At 55.5% G+C, this 27,778-nt stretch overlaps 1 protein-coding gene across 3 annotated transcripts in view; it reads left to right on the top strand.

The window, feature by feature from the left end:
* The window catches only part of Sp1 (transcription factor Sp8), a 74,301-nt gene extending 48,428 nt beyond the window's left edge, over positions 1-25,873 (top strand). Inside the window, exons 1-5 of one of the 3 annotated variants that reach the window (XM_076374336.1) lie at positions 2,820-3,285; positions 21,113-22,193; positions 22,262-24,444; positions 25,573-25,673; positions 25,754-25,873. In XM_076374336.1, coding sequence (XP_076230451.1) covers positions 3,199-3,285; positions 21,113-22,193; positions 22,262-23,205 — 2,112 coding nt within the window. In that variant the 5' untranslated portion in view covers positions 2,820-3,198 and the 3' untranslated portion in view covers positions 23,206-24,444; positions 25,573-25,673; positions 25,754-25,873. Of the gene's footprint in view, positions 1-2,819; positions 3,286-21,112; positions 22,194-22,261; positions 25,674-25,753 lie in introns of those variants that run through there. The other 2 variants (XM_076374335.1, XM_076374342.1) reach the window with 2 other exon arrangements.
* The last annotated feature ends 1,905 nt before the right edge of the window (positions 25,874-27,778 follow it).

Here is a 27,778-nt window from a genome sequence, read left to right as displayed (position 1 = left end):
CGCGGTCGTTAATCGCTCCTATATGAAGCACCGATTTCGTGGTATCGCGGCCGCGATAAATTGCGATCACGCGCGCCGTCGACGCGTCGAGTGCTCGAATCGTTCCTATTAACATAATGGCTGCCCCATCCCGTCCCACCGCGACCCGTCCCGTCCCAACCCGATAGCGATAGACCAAACAGATAGCGGACATAGTAGTTATTAAACTCGAAGCACCTTTTCGTCCCCGAACGGCCTACCGACGAGCTTACACAACGATAGCGGGACGGCTCTGCTCTTCCAGCCTGCTCTGGTGAATCTTCATTTTCGACGGTCCCAGCCGCTATATGCGAAGCTGGTTCCTTGGTAATTATTAGTCCATCAGCATCTCCCGATGGCCACATGGTCGTATAAGAGGCAAAGGCCGAGCTGGTCCCAACGCGGACCATCTTAGCTACGCGAGGCCGCCCTGTCATTATCCGCCCCCGTCAGGCCCGTGGGCCCCATTTCCCTTTCAACCCCGTTCACCCCCCGGTCTTTGCCAATCAGCGATCCGTCATTTCGTGGCGTCGATATCGCTCGATCGTTACCGGTCGAATCAATTGTCGCTTCCCGATCGAGCTTTTCCTTCCTCCACTAACTTCCTTCGTTTCCTCGAGTTAGACTCGTGCGTGACCGCGAGACTGCGGTACTCGCGGCAATAAATCACTGGCCATATTTTTATCCGAAAACATCTAAAAATGTTACCGTACGGAGGGGGGAGAACGCAACAACATCGATCAGAGATAGAAAACCACCCCTCGAATACGCTCGCACCCTCATTTGCACGATGCTGCCCGTTTGCTCTTTCAAAAGACGTTAACGCCCGGTCGTGGCCCGATTCATAGTAAACCATCCATCCCTCTTCTCGTTTCCTATAACAGTGGCCGGGTATATCCTGTGACCTCCGAGGGGGTGGGGCGGATCACACCTTTTGTGGCCCGATCGCACGCGATCTACGCATCACCGTCCGTTCGAGTCGAACCCGGGGGCTGGTTATCGATAATGTTCCGCGGGTTCCGCGAAATATTTGCTCGCGGGTCGCATCGATCGAAACACTCCGCGCCGCGCCACGCCGCGTCGCGACAATTTCGACGCCGACGAATCGAAACCGCGGAAGTCTGCGGGCTCGGTTCGCAGGACGATTGGCAGGTCGGTTCAGGAGCCTCCTTTCCCGAGCGACAGACGACGAAGGGGGCGATTGTGAATGGGCTGCGATTAGACGGCCGCCTCGCCGTAGTGGCGCCTCGATCTTCTGCCATTATGGAAAATTAGGACCTAATGCGACCTCGACGCGTCGTCCGTCCTTCCCTGCATCGTTCCCAGCGGCGTAGACGCTTTCGTTCCGAGCGGTATCGACAGACGGGAGAAGCGTCCCGCGTCGACGAGACTAATCATCGTTGAAACCCGATGGATTACGCCAATGGGGAAACAGTTATAATAGCGGCCTTCCTCAAATTCGAGCGAGCGTACGCTAAACTCGCTCTACATGTCCGAGTCAACGGCATTTGAAATTCAAACTCCTCGATTAAAATCGCATTAGACGCTCGTAAGACGGTACACCGCGCGACTTCTTATGCTCCCTTTGCATGAAGTTCCCGACTGGCGTCATAATGTTCCGGAATCAAAGGCGGCCCGACCGCGGCGACGTAAATGTCGCTGTAGATTAAGCGTCCCACGGCGGAGAAGGGTCGTCCGCTCATTAACATTATTATTTCGAAGTAAGAACTCATTATAGGTCGGAGCAGCGTCGCTACCGGCGAGGTGTACAGATCAAAAGAGAATACCTTCTCGAATCGGAGCGTCCGACCTGTCTCCGACCGCCGCGATTCGCGTAATCGCGGCAAGTGGAACGAGGACCGCGCGTAGGCAGACACAACAACTGCCATCGCGTTGTTTCGTTCGCAGGCGACAACGCTGCCGCGTCCCGAGCGAATCCCGTCCGTGTTCTCGTATTAAAGTCTCTACTAGCTGCTCCGAAACTTGGTTCGCCCGCTTTCCCAGGCGGCTGCTCGATAATCTGGAACAGAGAAACGAGAATCCGATTTGTATATCAATCAAGCGGTCCGGTCGGCGAACTTTGCTCGTTTCGCCGGTATCGGATAGTGGCATGTCGGTATTTAAATACCAACGGCGTGCATACCGTTACGTCAAACAACGAGGCTGAGGCCTAATACGACAACTTTGGGTCACGTAAGCCTCGGCTTCGAACAAGACTAAAGCGGTGGGAAAGGGGTGGGGTGGGGGATGGCGGGTAGAAGAGGAAGGACAACCGTGGAAAGAGACTCGATGAAGCTGAAACGTTGAAAGAGAGGGCACCACCAAAGTCGGAGCACGCGTGCCTCTCCTCTCGCGACGGCGACGACGACGGCGACGGCGGTGGCGTTGGCGGTGGCGTTGTGCGCGCGCATTTCACGGTTAAATTATCGGGGGGAGGGCTGTGGATGGTTACTTGGAGCGACGGAGAAAGAGTACAACGGCGAACGGTAGGGGAGGGAAAGGGAAACGGCAGTATAGAAGGAGAGAAAGAGAGAGCGAGAGAGGGAGTGGGAGAGAAGGGCAGAGGGAGAGAGAGAGAAAGGAGCATCCAGAGAGAAGGACAAAAGAGAGACGAGACTAGAGTGGGAGGAAAATCGGAGGGGATAAATAAAGTAAAGAGGAAGCGGGCACGGCACGGAGGCGGTTAGGGGCGGCAACTGGTTAGGTCTGGGTTCCGCCCAGCAGGCTCTGCCCCTTTTTTGCCCGGGGGCCGAAGTCTCGCTGGCTTCCCTACTACCATTCCCCACTGTCTGGTCAGGGCAAAGCCGATCGGATAGCCGGCAGTCTGTCACGGGGCGAAGAACGGGAACAACGTTAACCGGTTTCCCCTAAGCACCACAACGTTTTCGACCTACTCGGTTTTTTCCACACACCCGACGGCCGTGGGCCCGACATCACGGCCCTTACCTCGACAGCATCGGCCGAGTTTTTTTCCGGGGACGTCCTGTGATATATCGCAAGTGAAGTGTACATTTCGAGACAGAGAGAGAGAGAGAGAGAGGGAGAGAGAGAAAGAGACACTGACGCCGAGAACCGCGTCCGCGATCGTCCCGGGCGCAACCGAGCGAATTCGATCGAGGTGAACGGAGAACCGGCAGGATTCCGCGATCAACCGAGCCTAGCCGCTGAACCGTCAACGGGATGTTGACCGACATGACACCGGCTGCGGCTGGTCAACTATACCCGCAGTTGCAATCTATCGCCAAGTCGCCGGTTCACGGACATGTGGTGAGTTCGCGCTTTTTCATCGACTGTACCGCGCCAGAAAAACGAACGCTCCGATTACGTTCGCGCGATCGAACGTCGATCGGCGGAGGTCAGCCCGGAATAGAAGCCTCCGCGCGAGGTGCACACTACTCCTTTCACGGCGGGAGTAAAAGGTCGAGATTAGGAGTTAACTAATGGCCGGATTTGTTCCGCGATCGTGGCCTTTCAAGCCTGGACCTGCCCCGTCGGGGCAAGGGTAGCTGTCAACCTTCGATCTCCTCGAGGCAAGGTCAATTACCGAGCCTGCAGCTAGATAGGGATCTTAATCCATTCGGGTAGAGCACGAATAATTCTTCTCGCGGGTCAGGTGCTACTGTTCGGTTCGTCACCTTTGTCGGCAGATGCCTTGGACAGGGTTCCCGATAAAATCGAAGATTCTCTCGAGCAGATATATCGGGGACAATGTCGCCGACGAATCTTCCCGTTCGAAGGTGTCGCAATCGGTGGCTACCGCGAGCTAGTAGATAGAGAAGCGTCTGGTCGGACCTCGCGAGAGTATCGAGTATTATCGCGATAATGTAGACGAAGCGGGCAACGTTCGAGATGTTCGCTCCGTTATTGCATTCGAATTCGTCGTTTCTCGACGCGTGGTCTATGTCCGAGCGCGATCGAGGATCTCGGTATACCTGAGCGACGCGGTATTATCAGCTTGCGCCTGCTGTAATCCGGCAGATCATCCGGGATGATCTATTCTGTTTTGACAGAAGAGAAGCGGCGCGGTCTGGAGAACCGCGTCCGTTTCGCCGGTGAAGCGTTCGAGCGGTACGGCGCGGCTCGGCGCGGCGCGGCGACGGGGCCAGCTTTTGTGCGTTTCTCTGCCGGCAGAACACGTGTTCCGACTCGCTCTTCGCGCACGGACTTTCGGAAGTTTTTTATTTTATGACTCGGCAAGAAGGAAGGACGCGCCGCGCTGCCCCGTGGCCTCGCCACGAGATGATTTACGAGTCGACGTAAAAAAGTAATTAAATCCGTGGCATCGAAAAAGAGACGCGTACGAGTATTAATTAAGTCAGCAGAAAAGTTTCCTGTCGGTGTGTACGTCGTGCCGAAAATTAATCTCCGTGGAAAGTTCGCCGCTTCCAGCCTCTTCCTGCTCCGTTTCACGATCGACCTTGCTCTTTTTGCCGGCGTTGTCTCGTAGCCGCCGCCGCCGCCGCCGCCGCCGCCGCCGCCGCTCGTTGCTCGACGTGACTTTCGAAACGACGCGATACTGGTCCACTCTCGCGCGTTATTAACTCCGATTCCCGTCGATTCGACGAGGAGCGCGCCGAGGAGCCTTAGAGAATCGTCGGAGAATCGGTCTGTCGCGCCGACGGTCCGAATGTATCGAACAGTTTATTTTTCTTCGCCTCTTTTCTCGTGTTCGCGTCACCCAAGCACCCGGGGATCCCTTATGTATCGAGTATCCTCTTCGTATAATGGTCCTTGCGCAAGGTTCTCAGGGATCAAAGGGACTGGCCTCTACCTGTGCGCCCGAGGAGCCAATTATTTGTCTGCTCCTCTTTGTGCGCGAGGAGGATCCACTTGACAGGATGCGTGGGACGGTAACACGATAGGTACTTCCTCTCGTCACTCGATCCTCGCAACGGGGACACGTCAGCGCGCAGAAGAATTTTCCGTTTCGCAGTTTGCCGGTTTTCACCGTGTCCGATCGTTACCGCGTGGTTTTTTCTTTTCCCAGTGCAGGCGAGCCTGTCGTCTCCTCGTTAACGCGCAGAATTCTATCGCCGTCCGAGAAAGTTGAAGAATTTCACTCGACTCTTGGATAGTTCTTAAAAGCGATTCCCGGGCAGGCGTGTAGAAAGTCCGTTCATCTATTAATCAAACGACGAATGAAGTTTCCTCGGGCAAATACGTCAAACTATAAGTAGTCCGGCCGACGACTAAGTTGCCCGGACGGCGTCGACGATCGATCGACGGCAACATTGATACGTATTACATTTATCGTGGGAACGGAGAATATTGTCTGAATTCTCGTTACTAATTCATAGAACCGAACTCACCGCGCCCCGTCGCTTCCTGCACGATAGGCAATATTTCCCTCGCCGTACGCTTTCAACCCTTGTGCGGACGTGAACTGCCATCGAGTTTCGATAACGCTACGACCCGCCGCGCATAAGCTCGCCACCGTTCCCGGCACGAGACCTTTCGTCGAGGTATACACAGGAATAACCGCGGCGAAGAAACGCCGCAATTAGCGGGAGAGCCGCGGCGGCCGGCGAACGGCACGGACAAAACTCTGCTGTCGCCGCGCGCTCGAGAATCCTCGAGGATCTCGCTCCACTTCACTTCCACGCTGGTAATCCGATAATCCGATTCGTAGGGTGAAAGTGTCCTTTTAAGCGACGCCCCGTTGACATTCTCAACGACAACAATAGACTGCGAACGGGCGTAAAGCGGACCGTTTGTCGCCAAAATACGTCCTTCGTCACGCTCTGGAGGGGATGAAAGCTCGGCGCGGCCTTTTTACGCGACCTAAGAGGATTTACCTGGAGCACCGGATGCAACCGAGATGTCATCCTAATTTGTTCCTACCTAGAACAAATTTCTCGGGGCCCCGGAACAGGCCGCGCGTCTTCGGCCGACCGCAAATGCTTGCTCTTGCGCGATATCGCGTCCCAATCTTTCCTTGTTCCCTTCCGCGAGACGAAAATACACGGAAGTAGAACTATCGAGTGGAAACTGTCGAACGAAACGCGTTTCCGCTCCCAACGGAACAAAACGAATTTCGAACGTCCACGCCCCCGCGATGAAAAAAAGTTGAACGCCCGACGATGTTCGTCTGGCCTCCGGTACGCTCCATTCTGCGACGACAAAATCCCTTCCGATTGGCGTCACGCCCATAACAGTCGGCGCGCCGCGGCTTAATGAATTATTTTTGTCGAGCGCGTCCTAAGTCCCGACATGTAAACACCCTTTCGAAATCGCGCCCGTACAACGCTCGTCCCGTTGGAGGCGCGGGGACCGAAAGTGGCAGATGTTCGGCTGACAGCATGGCCGCTGTTGTCCCGACTCGATGCGCGGCTCTTGGAAAATCGTTTTCGCGTATGATCGATCAATTTTCGAGCCCTTCGCCGCTGCCCTCCGCGCGTCACGCGTAGCGCGACGTCCTTTGTCGTCGGACCCGTCGAAAAAACCATCTTTTTATCGGCAGTCTACCGACGAAGCGTCCTCGGAACCGACCGACGCGACTTTCCGCTGAGAATTTCCTTCGTCGAGGCGATCCGCGTCGCGAACGAATCGGCACGCGGTGATCGCAAATGGCGAAAACCTCGAAACATACTTTCGACCGAACCAAAAGTCCCTTTGCGGACGGAGATTGTTTTTAGTTCACAAAACCTTTCGCAGATTCTGCTAAATTAAACGCTGAATACTTAAACCATAAAGAATAAGGTAACTGTACTGATTTCACGCTGTTCGAATAGTTATGTCATTTGTTTGCAACTTGGTATTCCAAACATGGAAGTTTGATCTCAGCAAAATGCTGACATTCGTCCGCAAAGGGTTAATAGGTGCTCTGGGGTTTTTGCGTCGCTGATTAAGAATCTAAATGACAATTTTATTGAGAATTGATATTTGTGATCTATGGTGTAATTGCAACACAATTCACTATCAGAATCATCTGAATTTTGTGGCTAGAGCGGATATTGGAAGCTAATGTTGAAGACAACAGTACAAAGCGCAAACGAGATTCACAACTTTTACCTTACATACTCAATATCTATGCTCGTTACGTTCAACTTCTTATCTCTCGCACCACATATTTTCAATTGCAAATCGTAGCTCTTAACTGTTTTAGATAATTGTTCACTAATACACAGTCCACTTACTTCCAGGAATAACGTACAATTTACAGAATTCAATTTGGTTCAGTTTTTCAAAAGTTATTTACTTTACACTTCGTTCCATGAAATCACACTTAACCAGACTATGCGACTAACGACAGCGATTTTTGAAACCCGGAAACTTTTCAAGCAAATCTGATTAACCTACCCTTCTATATCCTCATAGATGTACCTACAGGGTGGTAAATTATTCATAAACAAACTTGTCGCTGGCGAAAAGTCGATTTTCGAGGTTTCGGGCAGGTCTCAGCGGTCCGGGACCGCTGCGCGCGTTCCCGAAGGAACGAGGCGCAGGATATTCATTACGCGGCACGCTCGGTTTCCATTAAACGGTCAAAGATGCAATTTCGCAGACTCGGGTCTGGCGGTGTGCTCGCGGTGGGATGCACGTACGCAACTGCAGCGGGCCGAGTCGTTATCGGGGAAGGCTCGATAATTGAAAACCCTAGCCGCCCCTCGGCTCCGTTGCCGGTGGACGTGCGTTCCTAGAACACACGCGCGAAACCGTCTACCTCGAATTATCGGTGATTATTCCGGCGCGGTATCGTCGACGACGGAATTATTCCCCGGCCGGCATCCGCGCGGAGTGCCGTCTCCGGCGTTTCAGCCGGCCGATCGCCGATCAAGATAGAAACAGAGGGAAGGACCGCTGCGACCGGTCGCTGTACGCGCGTTTCAAGATTTCGAGAGGTGCGTCGGCGAATTGGCGCGCTATCCGGGCTATTCGGCGCGAGATAACACGGCGATAACGGGCCGATAGGGTTCGGGCGAGCCAGCAATTTGGCGGAGATACGAGCCGTGCGTGTGGGTTTACCAGCCGCGTGCAACGACTCGCCCGCGCGCGCACGACTTCCATCGACCATCATCATCATCTCGTATCGCTCGAAGGTTCGATAATTGAAAAGCCGAGACTTCTCTCTCCCTGTTTCCCTCTCTCTCTCTCTCTTACTCTCTGTTTCTCGGTGGTGCTTCGTCGCTGTAAACAATGTTCCTGACGATGCGCGCGCGCGAGCGAGCAGGCCCGACCGCGAATAGGAGCGCGAGCCAACACGAGCCCCCCTCCGAGATGGTACGTCGAATTACCGGCCATTATCGTGACGTATCATCGCGGCGAGCGTCATTCACCGGACCATCATGGGAAACGCGAACAATGCTCGATCCGGTCGACACCTCGAGGCCTTAACGCGCGCCACTCGAGCAAAGTGGAAGAACGATCATTAACGACGCGATTCTATTAAGCCGACTACTTTCCTCCCCGCGCTAAACGCGATTCGACGCGTTTTCCTCGGCGAGATTACACGCTCGAATCGGTTTCTGCGCTCACCGTCGTCACGGTCAAGAGGATCTTCCCGCGAATTCTTCGTTTCCCTTTGGCAACTGTCGGGCCGCGGGCCGCGTCGACTTCGATTCCGAGTCGTTTCGACGGCGGGTCGAGGGGACAGCTCGGCGTAGCAACGGTTCGCGTGGCAAACACCTCGAGGCTCGATCTCTTTCGCCGTCGAAAGAAGCGTGGCGACGGCAGGGATGCTCCGCAGGGGTGCCAAACCCCCGCGGTGTCGGAACCAAAATACCAAACGTTCGCTCACCGGCCCGCCGAGCGCAATGATTTATCGACTGCACATTATACCACGGTCCCATCGGATGCGATTTTTTTTTTCCCCACCTCTCCCCGTCCACCCCGGTCTCTCTGTCGCTTTCCTTCTCCGTCCAGCGAGAGCAACAGTCGCGGCGTTTGGCTCGTTCACGACGAGCCCGAGACCTCGGTTCATCGTCGCGCTCTAGAAAAACGATTCTTTACGCCTTGATCATCGTTTACCGAGCTGCAACCTGTTTCGAGCTCGTCCACCGGCAATTATCCTGTAATTTATCGTCGGCCATTTCGCCGAATGGTGCGGCGGAAACGGAGATAACTTTGCGGCGGCGAATAAAGCGAGTTAGTCCGCGAAACGCGTAAAGAACGATAATCCCGTGAAATGTCGTGGCGCTGGATACTCTTCCCTCTGGTTTCTCTATTTGGAGGCCTATAAGGAACTAGTATTTTGGCAAAAATACGAACGGCGCGCGGCGATTTTTCACGGGAACGCGCGTCAACTTGTTTCAACCTGTAATTATAACGCGAATTCCAGTTAAATCCGTGGGGCCCGTTCAGCCGGACGGCGACGCAAAGCTGCTTCTCGAAAGTAAAATTGCCTCTCACGACCGGTGCGGAGCCAACGACCCCTTCCAAGGCCCGTAAAAACTTCCGGTATACTCCGCACGAGAAGGTACAGCCGCGATTTTCCCTTTAGCAGATGCATATGGCCGTCTCGCAGCTTGCTCGGGAGCCCCGGTCCGCTCCGAGTATGCCGCGATCGTTGCGTGTGCCCCGCGAGCGAAAGAGGAACCGGTGAGTTTTGAGCGATGCCTGGGATAATTGCAAGGGACGGTTCGCGTTTACCGTGGAATGCGACAGAATTGATGCTAAATCGACGCGACGGCTGCTGAAACGTCCCGTCGATGTTGCGCAACCCCGTCGTCGCTTCGGTTCCAAGCGCGAATTTCCATCGAAGAACGAGGGCCGACGCGTTTCCTCGAAGAATTATCCTACGGAAACGGCTCGTACACGATTTTTCATGGAACAGGCCGATCGCCTGTACGCGTCGGCGCTGCGCCGATCGCGATTGCGTAACGACGAAACTCGGTAGTCGATCGCGAGCCGAGTGAAACCGGAATGGCGAACAGTACCAACGAGACCGCCGCAAACCGCCGCATTTCGCTCTCCCCGCGTCCTTGCGAGCGGATAATTTGCATTTCGGTGTGCCCACGTACGTATCGCTATCGCGCTCGTTTCCCCTGCGGGGACGAATTATCCTCTCGACATATTGCATAACGACCCCCGCGTTTCGTCCCGTTAGATCGACAGATCGGACGGTTCGTTAGGCGCCCCGTAAAACTCTCGTGGCCCGGCACGAGGGACGTTCCAGAAATAATTCCGGCGAACCGGAGAGCAGAAGCTTGCGACCGGTGCTTCTTCTCTGTCGCGTCTTCTGGATCATCCCCTTCCGCGACCGGTCGAAGACGCGAACGCCCTCCGATTCGCCGGACCGAGTGCTTTTACGCCGGCCATGAATTTTTATAGAGGGGAAACCGTTTCCAAGTTCCACGGGAATAAAGAGCGCGATAAATCCTCCGGAGAAGCAGCGACGCCTTTCTTTTTAAGGAGCAACGCGATTCGCTAGCCGAACCGAGAAGAATTCAAATGTTTTCGCGCGACCCACGGACCGCTCGTCTCCGTCACGGAGATTTAAGTCGCCGGTGTTTTCGGGCAGGCGATAATTTATTTACGAGCTCGAGGGAGGGGTGAACGCGGCGCGCGGGGCAACAACGAGAGTGCGACCGCAGCCCGCTCCCACGGCTCGCTTGGCCACTAAATCGCGAAACAATAAATCCGAGGAGCGGAGTCACCCTCTTTATGGGCCTCTTATACGGGGATGATGTCCTCAGGGGGTAGCCTAATATGTCACAGTCCGTTGCAGCGATCTCTCCGGCGTCGCCGACGAGGGTGGATCCGCGCGGACAAGGATTTCTAAGGGTTACGCTCACGAGGGGTTAGATACTGCTCCTAATGGAGTGATTGAATAGCGACGATCCGATAAACTGATCCCGCGCGTACACGCGTCCCGGTGAATCGACTTAAGCCGATCCTCGTTTTTCAATTCGCCGCTAATCAACGCCCTCGCCGGCGGATCGCGGGATAAACTAGCAAATGGTAATCCCCTTCATCACCTCGTTCGTCCGTTTTCCACTCGCCGGGTGTATTTAAAATAAGAAAAAAGAAAAGAGAAAAAGACGGAAACGAAACTCGCGAACGAGCGAAGTCGAGCGGAGGAGATCGTATCGCATTGGCGTTTACGTGATCCGCGGAGTTTTGTCGCGGTTTTATGCTTTTTCATCTCGCGGAACGTCTTTTTAATAAGTCTACGGCGCAACCAGTTTGAAACGGGGGCTCGCTGCGTGCCAGCGTCGCGACTAACGAACGCTGAAAACGGCCGGGCTTCGTGTAGCACGTACGCCGTCCGTTATCGTCCCGGAAAATCGTGATCATTACAAACAAAACATGACAGCTAAAAAATTGTTTGCAATCTTTGGCAGTCGGATTAAACGTTCCGTCGATTTGCATAATCTCGGGAGCGCGGCGAAACTCCGCGATCGGGGGAAACGCTGTCGCGCGAGAGGCGACGCGCGTATAGTGGATCTACGATAACAAAGCACGATGAAGTTATAAATCGACCGAGTTCTCACGGAGGACACGCGAACCGATCTTACGACGACCGTTCGACCGTTCTCTTTATGCTTGGACGTCGCGCGATGCCCTGGATCGGCGAAGTAGGTGACATTTTGCCTGAAAGTCAACCCTCGTTGACTTGTATTTTGGTTCTTAAAGGTCTACCTTCAAAAAACGTAACAGTTAATGTAATATAGTACACATTATGCTTGTAATAAACATCAGAAGTTAGACATTTTCAGATAGTATCGTTTCGATAATTAATTGAAATAGACTACAGTGATTATCATTGCAAAATAACTTTTTATTGAATTCCGGTGGAAATTTTATCCTGACACTATCTATGGTCGAAGATTTATAACGAAATGTCAGTTATTTTCCGATTGAATCTATCCAGCGTCGTCCACCGAGCCGAGTTTCCGCACGAGTGGAAATGAAACGATCGGCATGGCTCTGCTCGGCTCTCTTTAGCGGTTTCTAGCCGGCCACGGTTGCTCACGTTCGGCTCCACGCGCGCGCATAATAACCTATAATCGTTACGCGTATAATTCATGCCCGGAGAAAGTGCACGCGCTCTTCTGAGTTCCCCGGCCGGTCACGCGGTTAGCAAGACCGCGAGTATTTCGGCGGAGCTAAGCAACCGAGCTCCGGGGCAATCAAGTTTCTGCGTTTTCTCGGAACCACGGACCGGAAGCGTTCAATTACGATGCAAATGGGAATGACGCCGTATCGAAGGACCGAGCCGGCGAAATTTGCGGGCACCGGCGACGCTCCGGCATTATTTACCTTGTCGAATTACTCGCGAGCCTGATCCCCCGACCGTTTACTTTTTGCGCGGAGGATAATGCAACGCGTGGACGAAGCGCCGCTCCGAGATTGGATCCTCGGACGAAGCTGCCCGCTCCTGCGGAGCACCTGCGTCCGGCGAGATGAACGGGTTCACGGTCTGCCAAAGGTGATTTAGTGGCAGTTTGTTGGCGTAGCGGCGTCGGTAACACTTCGAACGAGCGGACGCTACGCGTGTATTACACGGGCGAGCCGCGTGTACACGCGTAGACTCCGTGGCTTAGCTCGTCGCTAAATTGCTCCCGACCGCTCGTTCGACTCGTTCCTGAAATCTCCTCGAGAAGATCGATCTGGCGTCTCGGTGTTGTCGCGTGGCGATTCCTACGAGGCGGAGGGATGGACGCTATCAGCGGGATTGTCGGCCAGCGTTACGAGCTTCCACGGAAAAGATTGTTAATCGCTAATCGCGCCGTACGTGTCCGGTCTCGGTTTAATCACGTCGGGCGGCGGTGAGAAGCGTACGCGCTTTAAAAATAATTGAATACCTAAACGAGCGGTGTATCCGTCGTACGATCGACCGTTAAACGACGCGTCTTTCGAGAATTAAATCGTCCAATCTGATCCAAGGGTACCGGTCTCGTTAAAATCCCACTAAAACTGGCTACATTTTTTTCCAACGAGGAGACAAAATTGCAAAGACGCGGAACAGGGGGCGAGGGAGGGGAGGGAGAGCAGGTGCGCGAACGGCGACACGCGACGCGACGCGGTCCTTTTCGTCTTCCTCGAAATCCGCGGCGATTTGGGTCAGTTGTACCACTTTCGAGAGAGATGTCAAAGCTGCCATCGAACGCAGGAGGCCGAGCGACGCGGCGGCGGTTAAAACGCGACTCGATTACCGGGCCGAGGTCTCGGCTAGATTTAGCCGGTGTTAGGTGTTTACGAGCTTTTAATTGAACGTAAATATTCGCAGGTGCAGTCCGCGATCCGCACGGCCATCTCGTCGTCGCGGATTCCGGACGTAATTACGAAGGAACGAGCTCGCTCGCGTATATATCGGGCGCATCTTTTGGTTTCAATGTAAGCTTCCCTCGTAAAAGGAGCACTTAGCCTGTTAGAAGTATGCCGCTCGGTGTAAATTTATCAGCTCGCGCGTTCGCTCGTTTGCGAATTTCGCCAAGTACCGTTCGCTCAGCCGGCCCCTTCGCGTCTCGTAAAACTCTGCCGCGGCTAAATTATGGCGACCTCTAGCTACGTTCTTCTCGTATCAACAGCCGTTCCGCCATTACGACGAATAAATAATACGAAGCGGGCGCGCAGGTGAGAGCCGCGTGTGTGGCCGGGCCCGGCGAAACACTGTTCCCGCATGTCGCGGTTTCTCGCGTTTCGAACGGTTTCTTACTCGCGCCGGCAATGATCCATCGGCAAACCAGTTTCGACGGACGAGAATCGCCGACGATTCCTTTCCCGCGAGGTTGGACCTCCGTTTCCGGGAAAGTTTCTCCCGGCGTCGATCGCCGGGCACGATGAAGCGATTCGGTTCGGACGGAAAGGAGATCGATCTCGTTCGAGCTTCGATTTTCCCAGGTTTCGAGGAGGTCGCGCCGCGTCGCGTCGATGCCGAGGGGATCATCGTATCCCCCCCGGTACACCGGCGGATCGTTTAAATGCTAATACTCGAGTAATTTATCGTCGTACGATTTCGTTTCCCGAGGCCGCGCGCCGACGCTATTTACTTAAACGTTCGTAATTGAAAGAAAGCCGCCGACCAGGACCACCGTGCAGCAATGGCAATAAAGTGTCGAATATACGGGGACGCGACGGAGGAGCTCTCGGTAGGCTGATCTAGGAGCCGAATAACGTATCGAATAAATCGACCGCGCCGGGTCTACCTGGGCCGAACAATAAAGACACGCTCGCGACTCCACCCCCGGAGAGTCTTCGGGACGCGGCTGCGAAAGATCCTCGGACAAATGGCGCGGAAAATATTGTCGTTATAACCGGACGACCCCTCTTCGAAATACCGGCGAGCGGAGGTAGAAGGCGAGACGCGCTCGGGAACGAGACGTCGATTAAGCTAGAAGACCGGCTTTCACAGCTCTAACAGATTCGAACTAGCTCGGCGCTTAATTTCATCGGGGGCCTGGCGCGGAGCGGCGCGGAGCGGCGCGGGGAGGAAACTGGAATATGCGGAGGCCCGGAGAAACGCAAGCAACCGCGCGCTCGGGCCAGCCGCGCGGATTTTACTACACTCGTAACGTTAATTTAATTGAAGGTAGAAGCAACGGTGGTGCCGGGACACGGGCAGCTTTTCTGCAAATGTAGAATTTTATGTCCGGTTGTCCTTCGGAACGAGCCGAGCGCGGTGCTTACGCAAGAGTCGAACAGCACATCGGCGATAGGGAGGCACGGCAGTAAAAAGGCGAAACTGCTTGGTAGACGTCGAACGGACGGCCGCTCGCCGACTAAAGGGGGTCACGTTTCCGAAATTAGAAGCGTTCTAGAGGGAGCGAACGACTAGCCGGGGCGATAGATCGGACACTCGGCCGCTAATTGGCTGCAGAATTTTATGTACCACTAAATTACTCGATGCAAATGCAGCCGCTTCCGTCCTTCGGCCGGAGATATTCCAGAAGCACGCGCAAACTCCGCCACGGGACGGCCGCTCTCGCAAGATTTACGCCGGCCTCATTATCCTAATGAAGACGTAAGGGCTGAGAAACGAGTCGCGATTTTTGCCGAAAACCAATTGCCTATTCGAGAAGGGCCTCGTTATCGTCGCTGTCCGTGAACGGACGCCGTTCGCTCCGTTCCCGTGACGACAAACGACCGACAATGGCCTCGAGATTGTCGCGAGCGGTATCTAAATCTCGCGGAATGTACTGTGCAACTTGTTTACGATCGTCCGAGAGGATAACAAGAGCGACTCCGAGAGAAACGCGCTCGAAACCCCGACCTAACGAGGGCCGGGCAACGCACGGTTCTTACCGATCGATTCGCCATCGAATCAAATCGGCTCGAATCGGCTCGGACCGACTCGACTCAGGCTCGATTCCGCTTCGATTCCCCTTGACCCCGATCCCGCCGTCCCTTGGCCGACGCCAACGTGAACCGAAAGAAACGGATCCGGTCGATTCTTCTCGTTCTTTAGATGACATTTAGTACAACCGTTCCCCGATCCCTTCCCGCGGTAACGCTGATTCGTTTAGGCGAAACGACGGCTGCGCTGTCAGCGACGCGATACAGCTACGAGCTCCAGCCTTCCCGCTTTTCGGTCCGTCGACGAATTAACGTGGAATCCGAGGCGATCCGACGAGAACGTAACAGCGACGCGCACCGGAGGCGATCGAAACACGAAACCGTACGGCGGCCCTCCCCGATCCCCGGCTCTCGTTCGGGGGTCCGGACGGTGTTAACTGGCCACGAATTATAACTAACCGATAATGGCCGCTTAATATTCGTGGCTGTCGTTCGCGACAGATTTACGAGTGCTAATGAATTGGTAGCTCGGTCGTCTGTTTCTCCGTGCGGCTCGTTCATCGCGGTCACGACGGGTAATCCTAAGCGCGTCGTGGCCGCGACTCGAACTCTCGGAAACGTTCTCTCGCTCTAGGTCGATCACGTGTCTACCCTCCTATCCTATACCCGGAAATCATTAGGTCCAAGGGCAATTTGAAATTTGTCTCGAGGGAGCGCGGCTATCTGTCGGGGCCAAAAAACTCTGTTCCGAGGAGCGCGGAAGAGCAAAAAGGGGAAAGGACGTCGCTGAGAAACTCGTAGAAGGAGACGAAGAACAAGAAGAAGACGAAGAAGAAGGCGAAGAAGAAGAAGAAGAAGGAGAAGAAGGAGATGGAGGAGGAGAAGAAGGACAAGATGGAGAAGAAGGAGAAGCCTCCGTTGTTCCCTCCGGTCGCTCGATAGCCGAATAAATTTGGGTAGCTCCCTGTTTTGGCCCCAGGCCACGGTTCTACGGCAAGAGGTAGAGACTTTTTCGGATATACGATCGGACCTTTCGTAACGCGGCGCCGCGCGCACCGGACAGAGGCGAGAAGGGACCGGGGGCCGAAGGGCGAGAAAGAGACGGCCGAGTCCTTCTCTCACGATGGATTTAATTAAAAAACATAATTTAGAAGGGAGGATAACAGGTAGCTGCCGTTTGATGGGAACTAACGGAGGCTCCGTCGCGGTGCAGTCTCGGTTATTCATGAATAAAATTATTAATCCCGTCTTCCAGCGAAACTTCTATCCTCCGACCCGTCTTCCCTAAGTCTCTTCTTTCCCAATAGCCACGAAACGTTGCCGCCGCCGACCCTAATTCCACTTCATTCGGGGAGAACGATCATGGAAATTTCTGATTCTGGTCCCCTCGGCGGACCGGAAGATCTCGCCGCGGAAATTCTCCTCCGTCCGGAGGTCGGGTTCGAGAGGTCTTTCGAAGCAGACCGACACCGCGAGGTATCGCGGGGTACGAATCGTCGGCGAGCAAACGCGTCGGAAGTGGCCGGCGCCGTTCTCTGTTCGCGATCGCTATCCGGCAGAGGGTCGGACGCGATCAACAAAGTAGTCGACGTCGAGTCGCGCGAGTTGCTACCCCGGACGGGGTTGCGGCGATTTATCCGGAAAGGTCTGCGTGTCGGCGCGGTTGCATGCGGAGGCCGATAAACAAATAATTAGCATTAAGAGCGAGCCACGACCGCGCGATATCTCGGCGATAGCTTTCGCGGTTCGCGACAGCCGTACATTTGCGTATCCGAAAGAAGTTGCACGGGTTCCCGTGTGCTCGCGGACGACGCTCCGCGCCGCGTTCCCGGCGGGGCGTCCGGCAGACGCCCGCGAACCCGGTAGAAACCGTGTTTCCTGGGTGGCCGAACGCCGCAATTAACGGAATATACGAAAATTTTGCCGCGTACAACACCCGGTGTACTCGGTTTAATTTAATCCCTCGCGGCCGTTTTTATTGCCGCGGCAAGTTGTTACGGAAGAGTTTATTTTTACAACCGGCGCAGCGTTGCTTTTATAGGAACCAGATCGATATTAAGATTGCGCGTGGCCCGTCCGCCGCGGCATAACGCGGACGCGGTGTGCCGGCCAGGAAACGAAAAACCTTTATTACGCGGGTTTACGAGTGTTCCGAGGGATATCGGGACCAGCTAGCAGATAAGTCGAGATCGTCGCGGAACGTACGAAATCTGTGTGTCTCGGAAAACCGGGAGGACCGGCGTTAGAGGGCCCTCGGCTTTCATCTCGAGGTCGACGCAGGTGAATCGAATCGGAGAACCAGAGAGGCAGGCCGCTGAGGCAGGCCGCTGAGGCAGGTGGCTGCGAGAGGCGGCGGTCAATGGCTCTCGGGAACGACCGTCGCGTCGCTTTTTACACGGAAACCAGAAAAGACCGCCGACCAATTTCGTAGCCAGCTCTATTACCGGACAAAGAGGAGCTCTGGCCTACTCTCTATCTTTTTGCAGCCGTGTTCTTTTTAATAGTCTTTTCTCCTCGGGGATCTCGGGCTGTTTCGCCTTGGACTAGGAACTCAATTTCGAAGGGTTCGAGGTAGACCGACAGCGTTTTTCGAATGGGAAGCGCTCTATTTGCGGTGTGTGGCGCGAACGCCTGGTTCCGACTGGACGTGGGATCCGTTGGGGTCGGTAGGGAAATAAGTTTGACGCGTAGACGTCGGATGCGGTTCGCCGCAAGCCCCGTTGAATCGACACCCTACGGTCTGCCGAGTTCGCACCCCTGTCGGTCGGCTGTCGCGCGAACCCCGACGCCTCCGCGCGTCCAGCTGTCGCGTGGCTCCTGTTCTCGACTCGACGCGCACCGGTTCCGTTTCGTTTTGCCCGTTTACGGGCCCCGACGACCGCTACCAGCCGATGCCAGTCGATGGGTGTACGACTGACCGGCCGAGACGGATGCGCCGGGCACGAGGCGAAAACGCCGATATACCGTTCCGCCGAAGTGGACGTGACGTTTTCACGGTACTGGTTGTCGCGTCGCGAGCCTCCCATGGATCTCCTTTGACGCGTCATGAATCTCATTCGTCACACTGTCGGCCCGGTTCGACACGCATCGCCGTTGAACCCCGGCCGTAAGATACTCAGCGAGAAGAGTTCTCGAACCGAATCGTGTCGCCCGATGGATACCCCTATCGCAAAAACGGGGTTCGCGTTCGGAACGCTTTACGACGTCTCGCATCCCTTCGCAGGGCGACGGGATGGCCTCTTTTCTCGGAAGGTAGCCACCAGCCGAGAGGCAACGAAGACGGGAGAAACAACAAGCGAGCTCCCTGGTTTTAATTTATGCGCGGCACAACCGAAGGCGTTATTAGTCCTAGCTGGCTGCGATGGGCGTGACGTCACGCGGCTAAAACAAAGGATCCTAGCCGTGCCCATCCCACGATGGGTCTCTTTCAACTGTGCCGACAGGAGGGCGCGAAACACGGGACCGAATCTCGTTTGCGAGGACGGTTTACGCTTCGCGGGTTCCCGTTCGGTCGTTCCTTTCGGCCGTTGCGTTGAGTTTCCGAGTCGATCCCGGCTAGGCGAGGCGAGGCGAGTCGAGGCGAGGCGAACGAAAGAAAACGAAGCGGTACGTGTATACACGGGACCGCCGCGTACGTGCGTGCGTAGCGGGCATAAAACGTAGACGCTTCGCGAAGAATCGCGGTAATTGACGGAGGACAGGTATAATAGACGAGAGCGAGTGAATCGGGCACATACATCGGCGACTCGAAGGCGCCTCGCTCGTGCTGCCGGCACATGCAATAACGACTCTTTTTCGTTCTGCGCTGCGTAATTATAGACTGGCCACAACTGCCGGCTAATATCGCTCTAATCGATAATCCTATTAACGTTCCACGCGTTCTCGTTAACGGATCATCCGGATACGCGCGCCGTACTCGCGGCGAACGAGAAAGCTCGCTGTACGTGTAACCGGGGAGAGCGGGCCGCGCCGCGCCGCTGCTAGCCAAAGTGGATCGAGTTTGCCCGGACTCTCGATCGCGGCGCGAGTGCCGATACGGGCTGAAAACGAAACCGGAGGAAGCTAATTGAGAGACGTCGTTGTCTCCACCGGGCCACTGTCATATCGTTCCGACGGATCAATAGGTAGCTTGCCTACAACCTGCACTCACGAAGCTCGAAGAGGGCGTGGCCCGTACACCATCGGCCGAGAGATACTCTCTCTCCCTCCCGCCGTGTCTCCCGCCTGTCCCGCTCTTTCCCGCTTCCCGGTTTACCCTCTGTCGCTCCTTCGCTCGCTCACTCTCTCTCTCTGTCTCTATCTCTCGCTCTCACCCCTTGCCTACCGCTGGCTCGCCGCCCCAGTCACACGGGGCCAGGAAGGACGAGTTCGTCTTCCACCCCTCGGCGAGCGAGCGTCGAAATTTACCGTCACCTTCTCATTCGTCGACGACGAGGAACGAGGGTTAGCCTGTACGACACCCCCTTTCGGGGTGCCGTTTCGCCGGTTCTCCATCGGGATTCGCGATCCTCCCGGGGAACTTGGAGAAAACGATAAGGTTAACGAGTCGGGAACACCTACGGGGAAATACGCGGATCGGATAGGGCGAAAGTCGTTCCGAGTCGGCGACACGTTTCAAACGACTCCGAGATTTTCTAAAGAGCGGAACGAGCAAAGAGCCTGGCGTTCACCGATGACCGCAACCGTGGTTATTACACTGGCAACCTTGCCCGAAGTCACGGGACGGGGTGACCACGGATTGGGTAGGATTCCGTCCCTCGGTTTCTCTCTTTCTCTGTCGCGCGCGTTCTCCGTCTCTATGTCTCTCCCATTCCCTTGGTCTCTATCAGCGAAGGGTGCGCGCACTCGTTGTCTTTGGTCGGTGTTGGTGCAAGGTTGAACCGTGTGGGGGCGTGTCGCCTCGATGGCGCCGACTGCTAATGGCTGCGCGGCCCGCCAGACTTTAATTTCCTGCCGCTTCCGCGGACCCTTTGCCTTTACCTTTCTACGTCCGAATCCGCGCCGGACCCTTCCCAGCCTCCAACCTCCAGCCTCCAGCCTTTCGGTAGCTACCGACCGTCCGCCCGTCTTTCCCGTCCCCCGCAGGAACGACATAGACGTCGCGATCATTTGCATCCGAGCGAAATCGCGGGGCGCTGGCGCGGATCCCGGCCCCGCGTCTTCGGGACGGAAAGCCGAAAAAACGTAGCTCCCGGTCCCCGATTCGGTGCACACCGCGGTACGGCGCGCGGCGTTTTTTATCGGGGCGAACGGATACCGGGAACAGTCGGCGCTTAAAATGTTTTACGCGAAGCGATTCGGTTTCCCCGGTTTTGTTGGCTCGCCGGCAATCTTTCATGTCTTCTAGGATAGGACCGGCAATTTTGTGTCATTATACACCCTCGGGGGAAGACTCTCTCGGTTCCGCAGGCCGAGCGGTGGCGAGAGCGGGCTCGGTTTTTTTGGGTCGATTTAGCCGCGATTATGGCCGCATCCAGCGCGCTCGGCCGCCGGACTTCGATATTACGAGCTGCGTTGCCTTGAGAAAGCGTCTCAATCGGCCGGGCTCGATTTCGCCGGATCGATATACGCAAGCGGACGCCTAATTCGCGAAGCTCGTCTCGAAACTCGTTATTATCGGCTTGCGTAATCGTATCGGAAGAGCGGGACCGTAATTCGGCCAGGTAACACCTGCTCGGGAACGCGCTGCGCCGTAATAAAATCATGGCCTAGCGCGAGCGCGGGCATCGGCGATGTAACCGATCGACGAAAAATTGGGCTGACCGTTTCCGATGCGAGGCGATACGGGACGCGATGCGAATCGAATCGAATCGAATTGAATCGAAAAGAGGAGAAGAGAAGGGAAGAGAAGGGAAGGGAAGGGAAGGGAAGGGAAGGAACGCAAAGGTAATCACGTGGTTGTTCTTTTTTGTTTCAGGACCATCCGGGTCTGCGGGGCACGCCGCTGGCGATGCTCGCGGCCCAGTGCAACAAGCTGAGCAGCAAGAGTCCTCCGCCGTTGGCGGACGCGGCCGTGGGCAAGGGTTTCCACCCGTGGAAAAAGAGTCCCCAGAGCAGCGGCAGCTCGCCGCAACACAGCTCGACGGGTAGCGGAGGAGGCGGTGGCGGAGGCGGAGGAGGAGGTGGAGGAGGGGGAGGCGGAGGCGGTGGCGGAGGATGCACGACGACCGGAGTCAGTCAAAGACCGGCTGCTACGAGCAGCGCCGGGAGCACGACCGGTGGCTACGCTCGAGCGCCGGTCACTTCTTGCGCGTCCACGGCGCCCCAATACGGCAGCGACCTGTACTTCCCCGGGACGGCGAGCGCCCAGCCGGCAGGCGATCCGCATCATCATCAGAGCAGCCTGCTCGGAAAGGTCGAGGGAGCGACCTTGGGCTCGGTGTACGGCAGACACCCGTACGAGTCGTGGCCGTTCAACGCTATGCCGGGCGCGACCCACGGCGGAATCAAAGCTAGCGACGGCTGGTGGGACGTGCACGGGGCCGCGACCGCCGGCGGTTGGCTCGACGTGAGCAGCACCGTCGGCGTCGGCGTTCACGCCGCTCAAATGGCCAACTACTCGGCCGACTACTCGACCAGCCTAGCCCTAGCCGGCAATCATCTGTTGACCACCGCGACCACCGCCGGCCACAATCTCCTGCAAGACACGTACAAATCGATGTTGCCCGGCGGCCCTCCCGGTTTCGGGCTGCACCACCACGCGGCCGCGACAGCGGGCGCTGGCGCCGGTGCCGGCAGCCCGCAAGGGAGCGGCGGTGGCGTCGGCGTTGGTGTCGGCGTCGGGGCCGGTGGTGTCAGCCAAGCCCCCTCGCCGCGATCGCAAAGACGCTACACCGGCAGAGCGACCTGTGACTGTCCAAACTGTCAAGAAGCCGAGAGGCTTGGCCCGGCCGGCGTGCATCTCAGGAAGAAGAACATCCATAGCTGTCACATACCGGGATGCGGTAAGGTCTACGGGAAAACGTCGCATCTGAAGGCCCACTTACGGTGGCACACTGGTGAGCGACCGTTTGTTTGCAACTGGCTTTTCTGTGGCAAGCGGTTCACACGTTCGGATGAGTTGCAGCGGCACCTTCGAACCCACACCGGCGAAAAGAGATTCGCCTGCCCGGTCTGCAACAAGCGGTTCATGCGCAGCGACCATCTCGCGAAGCACGTCAAGACCCACAGCAGCAGCAGCAGCAGCAGCGGCAGCAAGGGCAAGGGGGGAGCGGGGAGCTCGTCAGCCGAGTCCTGCTCCGACAGCGAGGACAACGGGAGTCAGCAGAGTCCCACTTCCAGCTCGGTGCCGCCGCAGCCGCAGCCGCCGCCGCCGCCGCAGCAGCAGCAGCAACCGGGCCAACAGCAGTCGGCTCAGTCCCAGCACCAACAGCAACAGGCTCTGGTGGCGGCGGCGGCGGCGGCGGCAGCGGCAGCGGCGGTGGCGGCGGGCCAGGACACCAACAACACCACCACATCCCAGACCACCACCAGTCTCGGCCATCAGCCGACAACGCCCATGACCCCAATACAGATGACCCCTCCGCCTCTGACCCCACACCATCCCCACCACCCGCATCTCCCTCCTCTAATGCACCATCCGCATCATCACGCAACATCCGTGCCGGCGGCGGCGGCGGCAGCGGCCCACCACCCGCACGCGGGGATGAGCATGCACTGAGCCCGGTGGGGCCCGGAGCCGGTGCCTGCAGTGCCGCTGCCGCAACGGCCCTGGGCTCCCCCTTATCCTACCCCCTCAACCTGAACCTCGTACAGAACCACGCGACCATCGCTCACCACCACACCACCGCACACCACCAACACCAGAGTCAGAGTCAGTCCCAGAATCAGAACCATCACCACCATCACCAACCGCCTCACCACCACCACCACCATCACCACCATCACCATCACCAACAACAACAGCACTCGCGTCAGAGTAACTCCTATTCCGTGCAACAGAATCCTGGCACGCCGGGGACCGCGCAGACTCCCTCACCCTCGTCCCCCGCGCCTGTACATAGTCTCTAGGTTGACGCTTCGCCGCCACTCTATTTCACACCCCTTTTTACGTCTTTTCTCGCCCGAACGCTCGCCCGCTAGCGACGGATTTTCTCTCGGGTCGTTCGGAAGTAGAGCTAGTCGAACTAGGCCGCGGACACGCGATCCCGTCGCCTTTCTCTCTCCCTCTATCTACCTTTCTCTCTTATTCTCTTATTCTCTTACTCTCTCTCTATCTCTATCTCTATCTATCTCGCTTCGAATCGCGTTCCTCGCGATACGAATCGTCGCGTATCCGTCGCCAACACCGAAACCCTCCGAGATCCCCGTGTCCCCGATCCTTCGATTCTCGAGCCCCTCGGTCGGCGGTCGGCCGATCGCGTCGACGCCGCCGACTTTGTTACTTGTAAATATTATACATAGCGCGTGAGAAAGATATTATATTAATTAAGCGGTGTAATGTTGTAAAAAATTCTATATAAACGCACTGTCGCGCTGTACCATACACCTACACACACGTAGATACACGCAACAAACGCATATACGAAAAAGGTGCGCGCGAGCGGACGCGACTTCTCTTACCCACGTTCTCGCGTGGCCGCGACCAACCGACGACGCGCGTCCGCGTACGAACTTCGATCCGGGGATAACGGAGATTCCCTCTCCGAGCAGGTTCCAAACGACGCCGATCGTGAAAAGAGACCGTCGGACGACGAGAACGACGGGAAACAACGAGAACGCCGGTACTCTACCAACCCTCCCCCGATCGCAATGGTTTTCATTGTAGTCTTTCGATATTATTTCCCCTTGACGCGTGATTTGCGTTTGGAACTTGGAATTCGGAACCGCATCCCGACCGTGTCATCGACCGACGACCTTCTTCGATCTTACTATCACGATATTATGAATTAATTATTATTATTATTATTATTAATTATTAATTAATTATTAATTATTGATAATTATTATTGATGTATTATTATAAAGATTATAAATTCATTTTGAAAGAGATAAAGAGGAAATAAACGATGCTTTTGTGAGTAACGATGTGAGTGGATCATGATTCCCCCACGTGATCGTGTTCTCCACTAAACGTCTATCATCCCCCTAGCTCTCGGGCCCTTGCCTTCGCTGCCTGCTACTCCGAGGACCGGCCCCGAGATCCCTGGACGATGTCTTCGCTAGAGACGTTACCTATACCTGTCCGCTCCACGAACGCGTCGAGAAACTCCGCTCGGTACGATTCGACCGGAGATATTGCATGGAAACGTAAGTTCAAGGAACCCGCGCGGCTTTCCATCCCTCTTTTCATCGGTCCGACGCTCGACTCTCACGGTCGAGGTTCACTTTTACGCGAGTCGCGCCCGTGATTTGCATTAAAATCATTAGCCGGCGGTTTCTCCCTTTGTCGGTCGGCGAACGAAAACCAGCGAGGCCCGCGCGTCGCCTTTTTGTCCGGCGTGGCGCGGCGATCTCCTTAGCTTGATTAACCCGAAAAAGGTTTTTATCTACTCCGGACGATACGTGTATTCCTGATGGCCTATTTCTGCCGGGCCCGAGAACGCTCGCAACGTATCCGAGCACTCGACGTTATTACCGAGGATGACTCGGCTCGTTCGAGAACCCGGGCCGAACCTTCCCGACGCTAATGCCTAAATAATGACGTATACGCGCGACACGCAGCTTTATAAGCTTCGATAAATTTAATTACCTCTGCCTCCGCGAACGTCCGCGTAATTTTCTTTTAATCGCGGTCCATTAAGGCGAAGACGCGTGCGCCCGCCACGCGATTCCACCGAATCGTTCCCAACGGCGTCGGTGAAAGACGGAGTATTTATTCCTCCCGCGTCGCACGGACCAACGGCGATTATTTCCGATGCGCGTCAACGGAGAAAATTGAGCGGTCTGACGACGACAGACCGTAACCGAGCTATAAACGATCCCCGCTCGGCGTACGCTCTAAATCGGATCAATATGCCAGAGATTACGGCACAAGATCGTTATGCAAAGCAACGAAGGAGGGTCTGAAGCGTCGCGACGCGAGACAAGCCGTGGCGAGGTGAGGCGAGACGAAGCGAGGCGACTCGAGCCGACGATTCGCGGGGGGTGCGGTTAACGTCGAGCAGCGTACAAGCCCGGGGGATGACTTTTTCGGTGATTTAACCAACGAGGGTGAACGTTTGTTATTCAATTTGCGACCCCCTCGGTACCAGCCACTGCTCACCCTCTTTACCCACAGATCATCGCGCCTTTACGACCGTCACCGCGCTCTTCCAACTCCTTCCTTCTGGGATACGATCGCCATTTATTCGTCGTCCTTCCGCATACGCATGCCTCCTAATAGTTTTCTTCTCCTCTCCCTGCCAGCCGCTTTCGTTATTAGTAAATCTCGTTTAGGAAGCCTTCGATACACGCATAAACTCGAACGGCCGATAGAATTCGACGCAGCCTCGCTTACACGCGGCCGAGAAGTGCCACGGCGCGGAATAGCTTCCGAGGTAAGTAATTGCAACGTTAAATTTTTACTACCAAACGATCGTTGACAAACTGCGAGAAATCTTTTATTTTTCTGTCGCAGAAAACGCCGAGCCACGCTAATACGAGGAATGGTTATCCCCGCTACGACACTCGTATACGTTTACGATCCTCGAACAAGAAAATGGCCTGCGGAGAAATAAAGAACACGATGCCGAGAGAACGTTCGCCTAGATTAACGTTATTCAACCCCTTCTTCCTCTTCCAATTATCCCGACAATGTGCCACCGAAAGAGCTCGTATCGTGACCGTTCGAGCACACCTTTCCGTGGTCTCGATCGCGACGAGATAAGCTACGACCGATATTTATCGCGATCGAGGAATAGCCGAACGAACGAATCCTGGCCGGTGTCACCCGATTCGCGGGAATCGATACAGAAGGAGGGGAACAAACGCGAGTGGTGGAACTTTGAAACTCCACACCGCGTCAGACCTCGGCGACAGTCGAAATAGAGTCCGTGAAACTAACGATTCGGCTCGGTCTTAGAACACCACGGTTTCGTATATACAAAAGCAAACCCGACCGTACCCTCTTTTCCTTCTTCGTGGCAGGCTGCGAAACCTCGCCTCTCCGATCGTTCGAAAAGAGAACGTTCCTCATCGAACTACGCGTTTAACCTCTTAGGCGCGGCTGAATTTTGGGGGCTGTTTTTCTGTGGCAGAGTTCTGTACGGACAATACTGTACATTGGAATGGAGTTTTTGATGATTAACCCTTAGTCAGACTCGATATTCTATTTTGTTGCAACCTCCACCTGTTTTAACGATTCTTTCTATATTTATTTGTAGTGTCACGATTTAAAGGTAACATTTCAGTGACTCCCAAATATTCTGGAATAAACAAATAGGGCGTCATATTGAGCTGTCATTGAATGTACTAACGTCGACGTGAACCTCGAAGTGAGAGAGCAAGAGTACTTCGGACCGCAACGGGTTAAATTATAGTTTTTCTTAAAGATGTGATACATGTAATTCAACTTTAACAAGTTACTTTAATAATTAGTAATGCAGTTGGATATGATATATGGTATAGTGCTGGCGGGAGCCACTACAGTGGCTCATCGTGCCTAAGATTAAAGGCTTCCGCACAGTCGTCCGATCTCCAATGAACGTTATTCGAACGGGAGTCGCGACGATTTCCCCGCGAAAACGCATCGCACTCCGGCGAGAACTCGATCGCCGGATCTTGCGGTGGTACATTATCGAGCGACCGTGCGCCAGGTATCTGCGAATCTGCGTCGAAACGGAAATCCTGACCGGTAATCTCGGTGGCGCGTAACGAGCGAACAGATTAGGCTGCTCGTAGGATCTCGACGATGTACCTAATAAAGGAGGCTAACGAGACCGGGGGCATGTGGTTAACGACAACCTATCTCGGAGCGTGGAGCGAGTCTACAAGACACATGCGTGAACCGTGTACACACGCACACGTGCAAGCCCCGAAAGGCACGCGAGTCTTGTTACCAAAGTGCCGCAACCTCGGGAACGGCCTCGCCTCGATCCAGAGGGCTCGGTGTCTTTTCAAGTCCCCGACAAATAGATTAGGATTCGGTGCTAGCTCTCTTGACTCCTAAAGTGGACCAAAGTGGGTCCCGTTCCTGGGGAACCTCGGACCGGATCTTGCGTAAAGCCATCGGCAAATTAGCGCCGGGCCCCGGCTTTCGGAAAGCGAAACGCGCTTCGGGCGGAAGTTTTCTGCCACTTGAAAGTTTCTAGACGCTGGCCGGAGGGTCCGGGGCAATTCGAACGGGCACGCAACGCCGGCGGCGTTCGTTTCGACCCGGACGAAGTTCAAGCGGGCAGCGTTGTCCGAACTTGTAACGCAAGACCGATAGCGTTACACCGCCCGATTCGAGCTAATTGCGCGTCGTTAAAGGTCATTAAAGTATCTGGTTGGTCCATAGGACACTCGCGGAGGGAGCCTGTGACGCCGCAATATTACTCGCCCGACGATAACCTCCGTCACGGTGGCGTATCCTAATTGAAACGGGTCGCCGAAAATAATTAGCCGGCCGGTGCCGATTCACGATCGAATTATTCCAAGCCGCTTGGCGCGGCGTCCGCTCGTC

Source organism: Nomia melanderi, chromosome 1, assembly GCF_051020985.1.
Source record: "Nomia melanderi isolate GNS246 chromosome 1, iyNomMela1, whole genome shotgun sequence".
NCBI classification, from domain to species: Eukaryota; Metazoa; Arthropoda; class Insecta; order Hymenoptera; family Halictidae; genus Nomia; species Nomia melanderi.
Note: the sequence above shows the minus strand (reverse complement) of the source record. Positions and strands in the feature narration are given on the sequence as shown.